Source organism: Lutjanus erythropterus, chromosome 23, assembly GCF_056507025.1.
Source record: "Lutjanus erythropterus isolate fLutEry1 chromosome 23, fLutEry1.hap2, whole genome shotgun sequence".
NCBI classification, from domain to species: domain Eukaryota; kingdom Metazoa; phylum Chordata; class Actinopteri; order Lutjaniformes; family Lutjanidae; genus Lutjanus; species Lutjanus erythropterus.
The window spans coordinates 4,134,306-4,151,292 of NC_139339.1; the positions used below are offsets into that span (position 1 = coordinate 4,134,306).

At 34.7% G+C, this 16,987-nt stretch overlaps 1 protein-coding gene and 1 long non-coding RNA gene across 2 annotated transcripts in view; one reads left to right on the top strand and one right to left on the bottom strand.

Annotated features, from left to right (window-relative positions):
• The window catches only part of LOC146305427 (dachshund homolog 2-like), a 123,646-nt gene that overhangs the window by 98,064 nt on the left and 8,595 nt on the right, over positions 1 to 16,987 (top strand). The window contains exons 7-11 of the mRNA XM_084711898.1: positions 7,242 to 7,316; positions 11,612 to 11,712; positions 13,077 to 13,224; positions 13,348 to 13,518; positions 15,473 to 15,538. Coding sequence (XP_084568024.1) covers positions 7,242 to 7,316; positions 11,612 to 11,712; positions 13,077 to 13,224; positions 13,348 to 13,518; positions 15,473 to 15,538 — 561 coding nt within the window. The remainder of the gene's footprint in view (positions 1 to 7,241; positions 7,317 to 11,611; positions 11,713 to 13,076; positions 13,225 to 13,347; positions 13,519 to 15,472; positions 15,539 to 16,987) is intronic.
• The window catches only part of LOC146305428 (uncharacterized), a 36,887-nt gene continuing 32,829 nt past the window's right edge, over positions 12,930 to 16,987 (bottom strand). The window contains exon 3 of the long non-coding RNA XR_014769041.1: positions 12,930 to 13,157. This is a non-coding gene — a long non-coding RNA (uncharacterized LOC146305428). The remainder of the gene's footprint in view (positions 13,158 to 16,987) is intronic.

Sequence of the window (16,987 nt, forward strand, 5' to 3'; positions counted from 1 at the left end):
AAAGAATTTATATATATATGTATGTATGTATGGTCATATATATGTATGTATGTATGTATGGTCATATGTATGTATGTATGTATGTATGTGTGTATGGTCATATGTATGTATGTATACTCATATGTATGTATGTATGTATGTATGCATGGTCATATGTATGACCATATGTATGTATGTATGTGTATATGTATGTATGGTCATATGAATGTGTGCATGGTCATATGTATGTATGGTCATATGTATGTACATACATATGAGCATACATACATACATACATACATACATACATATGAGCATACATACATACGTACATACATATGAGCATACATTCATACATATGGCCAAACATATGACCATGCATACAAACATACATACATATGACCATATATACATATGACCATGCATACATACATACATATGACCATCCATCCATCCATACATACATACATACATACATATGACCATACATGCATACATATGAACCCCAAAAACTTCCAAAAAACTTCCAAAAATAAAAATAAAAATAAAAATAAAATTTCTTCAGATTATGTTTATTTAGTCTATTTTGAGACATAAGAACACATTTCCCTCACTGGCATCATAATGTGTACCATTGACGGATATGACCATACATACATACATACATACATACATACATACATATGACCATACATGCATGCATACATACATACATACATACATACATATGAGCATACATACATACATACATACATACATATGAGCATACATACATATATACATACATATGACCATACCTATGACCATACATACATACATACATACATATGACCATGCATACATACATATGACCATACATACATACATACATACTTATGACCATACATGCATACATATGACCATACATACATACATTTGAGCATACATGCATACATACATACATGTGACCATACATACATACATACATATGACCGTACATACATACATACATACATACATACATATGAGAATACATACATACATATGACCATGCATACATACATATGAGCATACATACATATGTACATACATATGAGCATACATACATATGAGCATACATTCATAGATATGGCCAAACATATGACCATGCATACAAACATACATACATATGACCATACATACATACATACATACATACATACATACATAAATATGACCATACATACATATGACCATGCATACCTACATACATATGACCATACGTATATACATACATACATACATACTTATGACCATACATACATACATACATACATATGACCATAAATACATATGACCATGCATACATTCATATAACCATACATTCATACACACATACATACATATGGTCATACATATGACCATGCATACATACATACATACATACATACATACATACATATGAGCATACATGCATACATACATATGACCATGCATATATACATACATGTGACCATACATACATACATACATACATATGACCATGCATACATACATATGACCATACATACATACATATGACCATACATACATACATACATACATGCATATATATTTAAATTCTCTTCATAATTCTTTTTAATTTAAAATTTAAAATGAATTGTGACTTGTTGGTGTTATTGAATATTTTTGCATATGTTTATGAAATAAACAATGTTCAAATTGGAATTCTTTTTCACTTATGCACCATTATGGTACAATGTTGCCTACAGGCAACGAACCCCAAAAACTTCCAAAAATAAAAATAAAAATAAAATTTCTTCAGATTATGTTTATTTAGTCTATTTTGAGACATAAAAATACATTTCCCTCACTGGCATCATAATGTGTACCATAGAGGGATATGACCATACATACATACATACATACATACATACATACATATAACCGTACATACATACATACATACATACATATAACCGTACATACATACATACACATACATACATACATACATACATACATACATATGAGCATACATGCATACATACATACATATGAGCATACATGCATACATACATACATACATATGAGCATACATACATACATATGAGCATACATACATGTGAGCATACATACATATGAGCATACATTCATACATATGGCCAAACATATGACCATGCATACATACATACATACATATGACCATACATACATACATACATACATACATACATATGAGAATACATACATACATACATACATATGACGAAACATGCATACATATGACCATACATACAGATGTTATTGAATATTTTTGCATACATACATATGAGCATACATACTTATGAGTATACATATATACATACATACGTACATACATATGAGCATACATACATACATATGACCATACATACATATGACCATGCATACCTACATACATATGACCATGCATACCTACATACATATGACCATACGTATATACATACATACATACATACATACATACTTATGACCATACATACATATGACCATGCATACATTCATATAACCATACATTCATACACACATGCATACATACATATGACCATGCATATATACATACATGTGACCATACATACATACATACATACATATGACCATACATACATACATACATACATACATACATACATACATACATACATACATACATGCATATATATTTAAATTCTCTTCATAATTCTTTTTAATTTAAAATTTAAAATGAATTGTGACTTCTTGATGTTATTGAATACATGTATGGTCACATGTATGTATGTATGCATGGTCATATGTATGTATGTATGTATGCATGTATGCTCATATGTATGTATGTATGCATGCATGGTCACATGTATGTATGTATGTATGTATGTATGCATGTATGGTCGTATGTATGTATGTATGTATGGTCATATGTATGTATGTATGTATGTATGGTCATATCCATCTATGGTACACATTATGATGCCAGTGAGGGAAATGTGTTCTTATGTCTCAAAATAGACTAAATAAACATAATCTGAAGAAATTTTATTTGGTCATATATATGCATGTATGGTCATATGTATGTATGTATGCTCACATGTATGTATGTATGTATGCATGGTCATATGTATATATGGTCATATGTATGTATGTTTGTATGCATGGTCATATGTTTGGCCATATGTATGAATGTATGCTCATATGTATGTATGCTCATATGTTTGTAAGTATGTATTTATGCTCATATGTATGTATGTATGCTCATATGTATGTATGTATGTATGTATGTATGTATGCATGTATGGTCATATGTATGTATGTATGCTCATATGTATGTATGTATGTATGTATGTGTATGTATGTGTATGTATGTATGTACGGTCATATGTATGTATGTATGTATGTATGCATGGTCATATCCCTCTATGGTACACATTATGATGCCAGTGAGGGAAATGTGTTTTTATGTCTCAAAATAGACTAAATAAACATAATCTGAAGAAATGTTATTTTTATTTTTATTTTTGGAAGTTTTTGGGGTTCGTTGCCTGTAGGCAACATTGTACCATAATGGTGCATAAGTGAAAAAGAATGTTCCTTTTCCAATTTGAACATTGTTTATTTCATAAACATATGCAAAAATATTCAGTAACATCAAGAAGTCACAATTCATTTTAAATTTTAAATTAAAAAGAATTATAAAAATAATTTATATATGTATGTATGTATGTATGTATGTATGTATGTATGGTCATATATGTGTATGTATGTATGTATGGTCATATGTATGTATGTATGTGTGTATGGTCATATGTATGTATGTATGCTCATATGTATGTATGCATGGTCATATGTATGTATGTATACTCATATGTATGTATGTATGTATGCATGGTCATATGTATGACCATATGTATGTATGTATGTGTATATGTATGTATGGTCATATGAATGTGTGCATGGTCATATGTATGTATGGTCATATGTATGTACATACATATGAGCATACATTCATACATATGGCCAAACATATGACCATGCATACAAAAATACATACATATGACCATATATACATATGACCATGCATACATACATACGTATGACCATCCATACATACATACATACATACATACATATGGCCATACATGCATACATATGACCATACATACATATGACCATGCACACATTCATATGACCATACATACATATACACATACATACATACATATGGTCATACATATGACCATGCATACATACATACATATGGTCATACATATGAGCATACATGCATACATACATACATACATATGACCATGCATACATACATACATGTGACCATACATACATACATACATATGAGCATACATACATAGGTACATACATATGACCATACATACATATGAGCATACATTCATACATATGGCCAAACATATGACCATGCATACAAAAATACATACATATGACCATATATACATATGACCATGCATACATACATACGTATGACCATCCATACATACATACATACATACATACATATGGCCATACATGCATACATATGACCATACATACATATGACCATGCACACATTCATATGACCATACATACATATACACATACATACATACATATGGTCATACATTTGACCATGCATACATACATACATACATACATACATACATACATACATATAACCGTACATACATACATACACATACATACATACATATGAGCATACATACATACATACATACATATGACCATGCATACATACATACATATGACCGTACATACATACATACATACATACATATGAGAATACATACATACATATGACGCTGCATACATACATATGAGTATACATACATACATATGACCATACACACATACATACATACATATGACCATACATACATACATACATATATATGACAATAGATACATACATACATACATACATTCGTACGTACATACATACATACATACATACATACATACATATATAAATTCTTTTTATAATTCTTTTTAAATTTAAAATGAATTGTGACTTCTTGATGTTATTGAATATTTTTGCATATGATTATGAAATAAACAATGTTCAAATTGGAAAAGGAACATTCTTTTTCACTTATGCACCATTATGGTACAATCCCAAACCCCAAAAACTTCCAAAAAAAAAAAAAAAAAAAAATTCTTCAGATTATGTTTATTTAGTCTATTTTGAGACATAAGAACACATTTCCGTCACTGGCATCATAATGTGTACCATAGACGGATATGACCATACATACATACATACATACATACATATGACCATACATGCATACATACATGTGACCATGCATGCATACATACATACATATGAGCATACATACATACATATATACATACATATGACCATACATACATACATACATACATGCATACATACATACATACATATGCCCATGCATACATACATATGACCATACATACATACATACATACATACATACATACTTATGACCATACATGCATACATATGACCATACATACATACATACATACATACATATAACCATACATACATATGACCATGCATACATTCATATGACCATACATACATACACACATACATACATACATATGGTCATACATATGACCATGCATACATACATACATACATACATACATACACACGTACATACATATGAGCATACATGCATACATACATACATACATACATATGACCATGCATACATACATACATACATACATACATATGAGAATACATACATACATATGAGAATACATACATACATATGAGAATACATACATACGTACATACATATGAGCATACATACATATGAGCATACATTCATAGATATGGCCAAACATATGACCATGCATACAAACATACATACATATGACCATACATACATACATACATATAACCATACATACATATGACCATGCATACATTCATATGACCATACATACATACACACATACATACATACATATGGTCATACATATGACCATGCATACATACATACATACATACATATAACCATACATACATATGACCATGCATACATTCATATGACCATACATACATACACACATACATACATACATATGGTCATACATATGACCATGCATACATACATACATACATACATACATATGAGCATACATGCATACATACATATGACCATGCATATATACATACATGTGACCATACATACATACATACATACATATGACCATGCATACATACATATGACCATACATACATACATATGACCATACATACATATGACCATGCATACATACATATGACCATACATACATACATATGACCATACATACATACATACATACATATATATGACCATACTTACATGCATACATACATACATACATACATACATACATACATACATACATATATATATAAATTCTTTTCATAATTCTTTTTAATTTAAAATTTAAAATGAATTGTGACTTCTTGGTGTTATTGAATATTTTTGCATATGTTTATGAAATAAACAATGTTCAAATTGGAAAAGGAACGTTCTTTTTCACTTATGCACCATTATGGTACAATGTTGCCTACAGGCAACGAACCCAAAAAACTTCCAAAAATAAAAATAAAAATAAAATTTCTTCAGATTATGTTTATTTAGTCTATTTTGAGACATAAAAACACTCCAAACATTTTTTCCCTCACTGGCATCATAATGTGTACCATAGAGGGTTAAAGTGATAAGAAAATGGAAGTTAGAGCTTTTTCTTTGCTATGATCCAACAGTTTTGAGTAACCTCTGCAAAGGCAATAACTTCCAAATAAGGTCAAATGTCAAATCAGAGGTCAGGATTAATATGTAGAAAGAATAACTTGATATAAAGATATGAAACTGCCACATATCCAATTATCTGCCTGCAACTACTTTGACTCGACAGCAAGAAAACTTTCAAGTCATTTTGTTTTAAGTTCTGCATGCTGAGAAATGACTTACTTTTTCCTTTGTAGGGCAGTGCTGTACATATACATACCGCTAGACAGACACACAATGCATACATATGTTGTACATCAAGATTCATTAAACATACATGCATACATACCCATTTGTATACTTCTGTATGTACTGTAGAGTGTATAAACTACTTAAATGTAAAAACATAAATTTAAAGGTGCACCGACTCTGTATCATACAAACACAAACACCCTGTATGTGTAGATACACATGCATGGATGCAAACATGCAATACACACACACACACGCTCAGATTCACTGTAATTTTTCTTTCAACAGGATTGGTGTCAGCTGATGCAGATGTTGCGCTGCCAAACCCTGCTACACCCATCAAGAAAATAACAAAGGACAAAGGTTGGACCACACACACACACACACACACACACACACACACACACACAGAAAGGTATTCTCATAAATGCACACGAACACTTTTGCCTGTTTAGTGCTCGACAACAGAACAGACACTCTCTCACACGCTTCTATAAGTGGGGATAATCCATTACCCGCCTTAATCTAAACCCTCACCCATTTCGTTTTGACAACTGACAAATTGGTCCTCACTTAGGAGGGCTTTCCTCATCTACTGTATTTATACACACACACACACACACACACACACACAGACTGAAAACACACACACACACACACTCGCAGGGACGAATACATGGACACACAAACAGAGAAATAGAAGCGTCAGGATGTTCTGCCCCCCCCTATTGATCACCTGTCTCCGAGCCATCAATCAGAGGAACGAGGGAAGGAGGGGGAGATAGATAGATAGATTGAGGCGGGGAGGAGGGGGTGAGGGAGGGAGGCTAAGTGAAGGAGGCATGGCTAAAAGGGGTGAGGAGGTCACACACTAAAAGCATGTGGGGCCTCTCCTCCCTCCATCACACTCTCTGTATTTTCCGTTCTTATAACACATTCTGTTTTCATCTAATTCTTCTCCTCTCTCCACCTCCTTCCCTTCACTTCCACTCCGTTCATACTCCTGGAGCTCCGCTGCAGACATCAGCAGGAGCAGCAGAGGGGACGCTTTCTTCAAAATCAATAAGGGCACAAAAAAAAAAGAGAGAGAATCTGTTGCTGCCTCTCTGAGGAGCACAGATCTTAAAAGAAATTGAGCTTCTCTGGCCGTACGTGCAAGTCAAAGTGTCCAAATGTCACTGACTTCCACTTGAATTTAAAAACCTCACCCTAACCTGACACAACAGAAAAAAATAAAGAACATCGCCATTTTTTCTAACTTGAAGTGTGAGGTCACTGAAAAGAGGAAAAAAGCTGTTTATTGATATTTTTAAGTGACGGTTTTAACTTGTGGTTTGTGACACGTTCTAGCCGCAGCTGTCTGCACATAGGGTGGTAAAACACAGTCACACTCCAGCTAAATGCACTTGTTACCAAATTCCTTTTTACACCACAATTAGCATGTATGAGCACTTTATTTTTAACTTGACTAAATCTGCTAAAAAAAAATAGGTGACTGACTCCTTTCTTATTGCCAGGAGACAAGTTTGTGGTGTTTTTTTGGTCCAATGGAAAAAGGGGTTCACATGTGCAAAGTGGGCCAATGAAAGAAGAAAACTAAATGTGTTGAACTCGTTTAGAGAAATTTGACGTTTTTATCTAAGGTAGAGCTATTTGGGTCTGTGTATCGTTTGGTCATTTGACTTTCTTTTCAGAAGTGGGTTTTAAAAAACAAAAATAAGTGATTATTTGATCCTTCATTTTAAATTTCAAAAGTTAAAACTGAAATACAAAATGTTTTTCTTTTTCATGGCCAAAAGAGGATGAGCACAATTTTTAAAACGGCTGGACTTTTATTTTCTATTTTGTATAAAAAAACACAAGAACATGAACAAAAAGTCTGTTTTTTCATATTCTGAGACTGGTTGTCGTCATTCAAGAGACAAGAGATATGTAGTTTCATATCACAATATTGATGTAATGTTGATATATTGCCCAGCCAAAGCTTTAGGCCAGGCTAAAATGTGTTTGGAGTTCTACTCTGATATGATTTTAGAGATGGCAAAACAACAGGCCTTTCATCTGCAGAAATTTCACTGTGTTCAAGTGAGTCATCATTTGCCAAAACCTGGTCAAGACAGCTGCTGCTTGGATTTTGATGCACGTCTATTAACGCTGTTACGGTACCAGTGCTCATATGTGTAGTGTCCAAAATGTATGAAAAATGTATTTATTTAAATTTTGCAGTTTGTAGTTTAAAACAAAAGTCAAATAACCACTCACCTTTTGTTTTTAAATACCGTTTCTGAAAGGAAAAACGAATGACCAAAAGATACACGGACCCATCTAGGTTGAATTTATAGCTGCTTTTGAGCTTTTTTGTATTCTGTCTGGCATCTGCAGTACTTTGGTCTAAAAACTTAAATTAAAAGGAAGTTAAAACACAAACTCTTGCAGTGCAGCACTTCCTAGCTGCTGAGAAACATGTCTGTCTGTGTCTAAAGTGGGACTGCGTGAGTCGGTTGTGTAGGTTGAAATCTGCTGCTTATGATTCAAAGATACTGAAGTAAAACAATTGTGGACAGCTCATTAAAAACATGCGGGTATTTCAGTCATGTTCATAACTAGAAAACTTTTAAAAGTCTTTACTGCCCATCTCAGGGGAAAATAACAGACAACAAAATGTTCTCTGTGGCCTCCCTCCATCTGGAAGGTATATTGGAGCAATTACTGTAGCAGAATTACATAATAAACTAAACCTGTGTTTGTGATAGAAAATGACCTTCCTGTGTGTCATATCCTCCTCGCTCGGTTTTTGTGTGTTTGTTTCCTTTTTGGTCTCCAGATTGTGTTGCATGTTGTGTTATACTCTGTTTGTGCTGAAATCACAGTGTCGATTCTTTCAAATTTGTGACCAGTGGAAACATCAAATATTGAGGTTCAGTTTTTTGGTGTTTGGTATGAATTAAATTTAAAAAATTCAGTTGTTTTTAATACTGTGAGTGACTCATCAAATTGTTATCCGAGCAGAAATGTCAAGTTACAAACATCTGCCTAGTTTTTGACTGTTTATTTCATCACAAACAGAATCAAACTCGGTAGTTGGAGCATTAATCTTGATGCATCAAAATTTTAAGCTTTTAAGCCAGGGGGGTGCCGGTTCAATTATATCCATGTGCAGTTGCTCAGGCTCAGCCATCCTCATCAAAACTCAAGTTGCAGCCGAGTTTAAACATGACGCTCAGGTTTATGTCCGCTGCATTTCATTATCCAGTTGATTCAGCCAGAAGAATCGTATAGTCTGGTCCTACAAAATTTTTACAGGCGATCGTAATGTCATCAACTTTTCTGCATCGATTCATAATCTTTCGAGAGAGAATCGATAAAACTCAATTATTATTAGACAAAGGAAGCAATTTGAAGATGTCGGTTTGACCTCTGGGAATAACTTACAACACAACTTTATGACATTTTATCGGTAGATTAATTGGTAATGAAAAGAATTTTTTCAGCTCAACACTTACTGGCCAAAAAAAGATTTTTTTTATTGCTAGATTGCTTAGATAAAATTCCCAAAAAGATCTGTCAACACTAATCGCAGAAGAGAATAGGTGATGGTGAGATGTTGGGAGAGTAGAAAATGTCAGCAAGAGAGGAAAAGGATTTAAGGAAATAAAGTCGCAGTGGAAAGATGGAGATGAGAGAAGCACAGAAAGTAGGCCCGTGAGGCAAATTTGTATAAATAAAATTGACTTGACTTAAAGAAAAAAGAAGGCTTCTTTCTTCTCTTCCTTCAGGGAAATTCAGGCATGAATTTGGGAAAAATTAAGTAAAGGAAGTAAGTATTATTTGGAAAGACAGAAGGAAAAGAAGGAAAAATAAAATGAGAATGAGTGACAGAAATAAGATGGTTGGGAAGATGAAGATGACGGAAAAACAAGTGTGGAAGTGACGGAGAAAAGGTGATGAAGAAAGATATGAGAGAGGAAAGGTGGAGTAAAGGGATGTATGGATGAAGTGGCAGATAGGGAATGGAGATGGTGTGTGTGTGTGTGTGTGTGTGTGTGTGTGCGTGTGTGTGTGTGCGCGTGTGTGTTAGAGTGCATCTTAATCAGCGTTAATTTCACAGCAGAGTTAACCCAGTTGTCAGTGTGTTAGGCATTAAGGGCTGATCAGACACTGTGACGCACTCGCAATGAACACACACACATACACACACGCACAAATCAAGGATGTCTTTAATCCTTGCCAATTAGTACCCCACATGATTGTCTGAATACTAACGACCTCTACGTGTGTGTGTGTGTGTGTGTGTGTGTGTGTGTGTGTTGTAATTGATTTCTCTGATGCTGCTTCGTTGCCTTTTATACCTTAGTAAACATCAACATTTCATAAACTTCACTTCGAGCTCGTGACGACGAATCGCTGATGGAAAACACACTCGTCTTTTTAAATTTAGTATGTTAAAGGAGTAGTCCCACATTTTGGGAAATGTGGTCGTTCTCTTCCTCACTGAGAGATGAGAAGACTGATATCAGTCAGCTCAAAATGAAGAAATTAAATCTAGAAAAAAAAACTTTCAAATTAAAACAAATTTTAAAAGGCTACATTAAGAACTTTAAAGTTTTCATTTTAAGTTAATTTATAGCATTTAAAGTTGTGTCTTTTGTTCCTCACAGAAGAGTCTTCGCTGGGACAAGCCCTGCCCCCCGGCTTCCCTGCTCCGTTCCTATTCGCTGATGGCCTGTCGTCAGTGGAGACCCTGCTCACCAACATACAGGTAAGATCCTGTTTTCACTGTCAGTTTATAAAAACGGTTGTGTTAACTGTCTGGAAAAAGTAGAAATTTTGATGGATATCATTGGCTTATTACAGTTTTACAATATCATCAATAAGGGTTGTTGAAGAGTACAACACGTTCTTTGTTAAAAATGTTTGAGTAGAAGCACATCCTTCATACAACTGAGTTTGAGGTTCTCTTTTAAAACAATTCAAAGGCCTTTATGGTCGCAGCATGGCCTTAAATCTCTGACACATTTGTTACGATGATATGACTTAATGACAGTAAACAAATATTTAAGTGAAAACATGTGCATATTGTTTTTATGCTTAAGCATTAAATTGTGTGACATTTTGCAAAAAAACAAAACAAAACTGAAAATTGTCACAGAGGTGCTGAGGGACCTGTTTGAGTCTGCTGAAGATAATTTAATAAGATTTTTTTAAAGATTTTTTTTAATCACAAGCAATGACAGATATAGGCCTGTGTATTTCAACAAAGGAAAATAAGGGAAAAATAGAAACCTTCCTGTTTTTAACAACCTTTACGGCCATTTGAGTATTGATTTTGGAGTTCATGAGGTGAATCTGAAAGCACCATGAATCACTGTGTGTGTTTGTGTCAAACTTCAACACAGGCAGCACAGAGGATGAAAGAGGCGTTCCTGCAAATGACACCAAAACGTGGTGGAGATTCTCAGAATTGTTTAATCTTAAATGTGAATATTTTCTGGCTTCTTCACTCCTTTATGACAATAAACTGAATATCTTTGGGTTGTGGAAACAGCAAAACATTTGAGGATGTCATCTTGGCCTTTGGGAAACACTGGCTGATAATTTTCACCATTGTTTTGTTTTTACATTTTATATACCAGACAACTACTTAACTAATCGAATAAATAATCAACAGATAAATCAACAATGAAAATAATAGTTAGTTGCAGCTCCATTTTTGTTATTTATCCCATTTAGGCAGACTTTTGTTATGTGTTTATTGCATATGTTGATATTGCAATGACGATGAAAATAAAATGCATCAGTCAGCGCTGAAAAAAATCACAACTAAACAGCTAATTCCAGTAAATCTTTTAATTGTGGTATACAAATGTCAAAATCATATTATTGCATTAAAAAGCCTCACACATTATTACAGTAAAAGATGCAGTATTGTGAAAAAAAAAAGAACATCAGATATTAAAACTGGACACTATTAACAGATGTCATCAGGAAATTCTGGCAGGAGCTTTAGATACTGAAAATATGGCTCATCTTATCAAATTTGCATACTGTCCAAAATAGTAGAACTGGTGTCTTTTAAGGTTATTTATCTAAAACCAGACTTCTTACCAAATGTCTTTTTTTCAGGGCCTGTTGAAGGTGGCAGTGGAGAACGCCCGGGTTCAGGACAAACAGATCCAGGCGGAGAAACGAGAGCTGAAGATGGAGCTCTATCGAGAAAGAGAGATGAGAGAGAGTCTGGAACGACAGCTCACCTCCGAACTACAGAGCAGAGGTCTGACTCACACACAGACAGACAATTTTAACAAGCTTTCTGAACAATGATACACAGAGAAATCTGTTCTATTACAGTCAGAGGGGTTGAAATAACACCACTCCATCATATTTTCTCCTTCAGCCTCCATCCAGAAGCGTCTGAAGAAGGAGAAGAAGGCCAAGAGGAAGCTGCAGGAGGCGCTGGAGTTCGAGTCAAAGAGGAGGGAGAGAGTGGAGGACGCTCTGAAACACTCGTCCTCGTCCTCCCCCTCTCCTGAGCCGCTGCACGCCGCCAACAACAACACCAAGAACGGTACGATGGGATGTTTGTTGGTTTGTTTTTCATCTATCTTTCTGTCCTTTGGCCCCTCTGCCTTCTATCTTACAGCATCATTTGTTTTCTTGAAATCTTTTTTATTGCTCGCTTGGTTTTCTTAATTTTTTTCCTTGTTTGTCGAGTGTCTTTTTAATATACTTACTTGTTTTTCTTCTTTCTTGTTTTCCTTTTTCAGCTTTTTCAGAACAAGATTCTTTGTTTAATTTTTTGCTAATCTGCTTTTTTGTTATTCAGTTTTTATCTTCGGGTTCTGATAACATGTTTCTCTTTTTTCTTGGTTTTATCCGTTCTTACTGTCTTTGATTTAAATGTTATGGATATTTTTCTTCCTCTGTCTTTCTGGCATGATTTTGCAGCCTTGTATTTATCCCGACTAACACTTGTTGTATCTGAGCTGTTGTTGACTCTTTAAACAGGCTGCTGCTGGTTTTCTGTCTTTCTTCCATATAATTCAGTGTAATCACCAGCAGCAGTAAATGTGCAGTTAATCTGTCAGTGGAGCTTCTCTACAAACCAAAAATAAAACAACCTCAACAGCTGACAAACACTGTACAATATTGGACATGTACTTCCATATTTGACAAAATGACAATCCTGTCAAAGTGTATTACAGTTACTTAACGGTTGCATGCATGATATAACGTTAATACTAAAAGAATGAGGCTAAAGCTAACTTACACTGTAGCAAACACTGACCAGATGGTGAACTAGGAAACATATAAATATGACAGATCACAGAAATACACTCATCAATGAGGGAAAACGAAGTACAGGGACTCGATGAAGTGCAGCTTAACTTCAACTCTGAGACAATCAGCCAACCAGACTGTCAATGGCAAATGCAGTGGTAACATGAGTCTGGCTGGGGCTAACGTTACTGCAGCTAGTAAGCTAGCGTTAGTTAGCCAGACAGCTAACGCTCGCAACCTACATTAGAGCAGGTAAAGACAAAGTTTAATCCATTCACCACATGTTTTGTCTTACATTCTTGAAAGACTACAAAAAAAAGACACCACCATCCAGACTCATGACACACTGAGTGTTGCTGGTCTCAAAGCCTCCTACACACCGCTGCAACACAAAGAGAAACGCAAAGCTTGACAGGCGTGCGGCGCCCTAGTTACAGGAGGGAGTAAGTGAAAAGTAAATTGGGGAATTGCACAAAAATGGCAGCAGGTGTACTTGCAACAGGAGTTTATTTGGACAAAACTCCAACTATGTATTGTACAGTTTGTCTTAAGTTTGACAGCAAGATGGATAAAACAGGGTTTCCAAAAAAAAGTTGCTGCCATAAGAAGAGCCTTTTCTTTGTCTTATATGACAGCAAATTGACTCTATATTTGGGTTTTGGACAAAACAAGTAATTTGAAGATGTCACCTTTTGATGTGGGAACGTGTGGTTGGCATAGACAGTTAAGCCTAATTAAGAAAATAATTGGCAGACTAAGTAGTAATGAGAACAGTCATGAGTTGCAGCTCGATAAAAACAAACATTTTAAAGCTGCCGTTCAAACCTGCAGGGATGAGTGTTTCTCCATGTATTCTGGGTGCATTATCATCTGTTCAATCTCTATTTGTAACTAATAGGAATTTTAACACATGTAACAGACCTCATGTTTTCCAAAAAAGCTCTCTGGCACAGTAATGACTTTGTTGTAAGGAGGCAGCCAAATGTTTTGTGTGTGTGTGTGTTTTTTTAATACAAAACATTTTTTTTTTCAGAACAGTTGAAGTGCTTTGACAATTAACATCAAGAGGAAAAAATACAAAAAGCATCCAAAAATATAATTCTCTGGACAAATGGTTGTTTGTGTCTTTGTTTTCTTTGTAAATGCAGTTTGTTTTTGACCCGCGCACAGTTACAAGGTGCTGTTTGTTTTTTATTGGCCGACCCACTGAGACTCTGTCTTGTCTTTGTGTTTCATACCAGACGCTGCTGTAGCCGAGGATAAACCTGAAGTTAATGGAAACCAGCAAGACAACGGCGCTGTACAAGGTACCTGAACACACACACAATAAAAAACATCATAAAACACACACAGGCACACAGTCAGACACACACTCATGCATGCAGAGTCATGCTGATACCAACACACATGCCACATATTAACAGGTATGACACTGTACACAAGCGTGTTCAAAGGCAGACTTACAAGTCTTTACACACACACACACACACACATGGTGGGCACATGTGTGTGTTGGGGCCCAGGCTAGATTAGTGGAGACATTAAGCAGACACAGAGACACTGTGGCCTCCCTTTGATGTGTACCTTATCAGACACACATGTGAGTGTGTGTTTGGAAATATTTCATTCAGCCTGCGTCCGTGTGTGTGTGTGTATCAACATGACTGTATTTTATTTTAAGGTTGTGTGTGTGTTTGTAGACCTTGAGGGTGAGGACATTAAAAAAAATAGAGGGCAGTTTTGTAGAATATTGAGTTGTTTTGGAAAATAAGGACATTTTTGGAAGATGACATTTTTGAAAATTAGGACATATTTTGGACAGTACAGGAATTCTGGGAAACAAAGTGTGTTTTCAGAAAGTGGGGACATGTTTTGCTAGTTACAACTTGTTGAAAAGTGAAGACATTTTGGAAAAAAGGGTGACATTTTAATAAAGTAAAGACATTTTTGGCTGCTGAGGACATTTTTGAAAATGAGGACACGTTTTGGAAATTGGGGACATATTTGGAAAGCGACACTTAGGACATATTTTAGACAGTGCAGAGATTCTGGAATTATTTTGGAAAATAGGGACATGTTTTTCAAGTGAGAACATTTTTGAAACGAGGTCAATTTTTGGACAAAGAGAACATTGGTCAGGACATTTTGAATATTGATGACTTTGAAGACATTTTTGGAGATTTAGGACTTTTTTGGAAATGAGGACTTTTTTTTAGAAACTGAATACACTGATATGGAGTGGAGATATAAAAAAAAATAGAAATGTTTTGGAGATGTTTTTTGGAAAATGGAAAGGGGAATTTTAGAAAATTAGGACATTTTGGATAATGCAGAAATCCTGGAAAACAAAGGAAAGTATGGACTTGTTTTGCAAGTGAGAACACTGTTGAAAAGAGAGAAAAAATGGAAAGTTGTAACCTTTTAAGAAAATCACAGCATTTTTTGCAACTGACATTCATTTTTGGAAGGCGACATTTTGGAAGACTGGGACATATTTAGAACAGTAAGGAAATCAAGGATGTTCTGGGACATGTTTTGCAAGTGAGAACACTGTTGGAAAGTGAAGATATTTCAGAGAATGGTGACATTTTAATAAAGTAAGGACAGTTTTGGTCACTGAGGACTCTTTTGAAAATGAGTTAACAATGGAAAGCAAACTTTTTTGGCCTTCAGAAAGGAGAGCATGATAAACGTTTGAGAACCACTGTTTTAGAAAGTGACAAGACTGGAAAATGAGAACACTATTCCAAACTGGG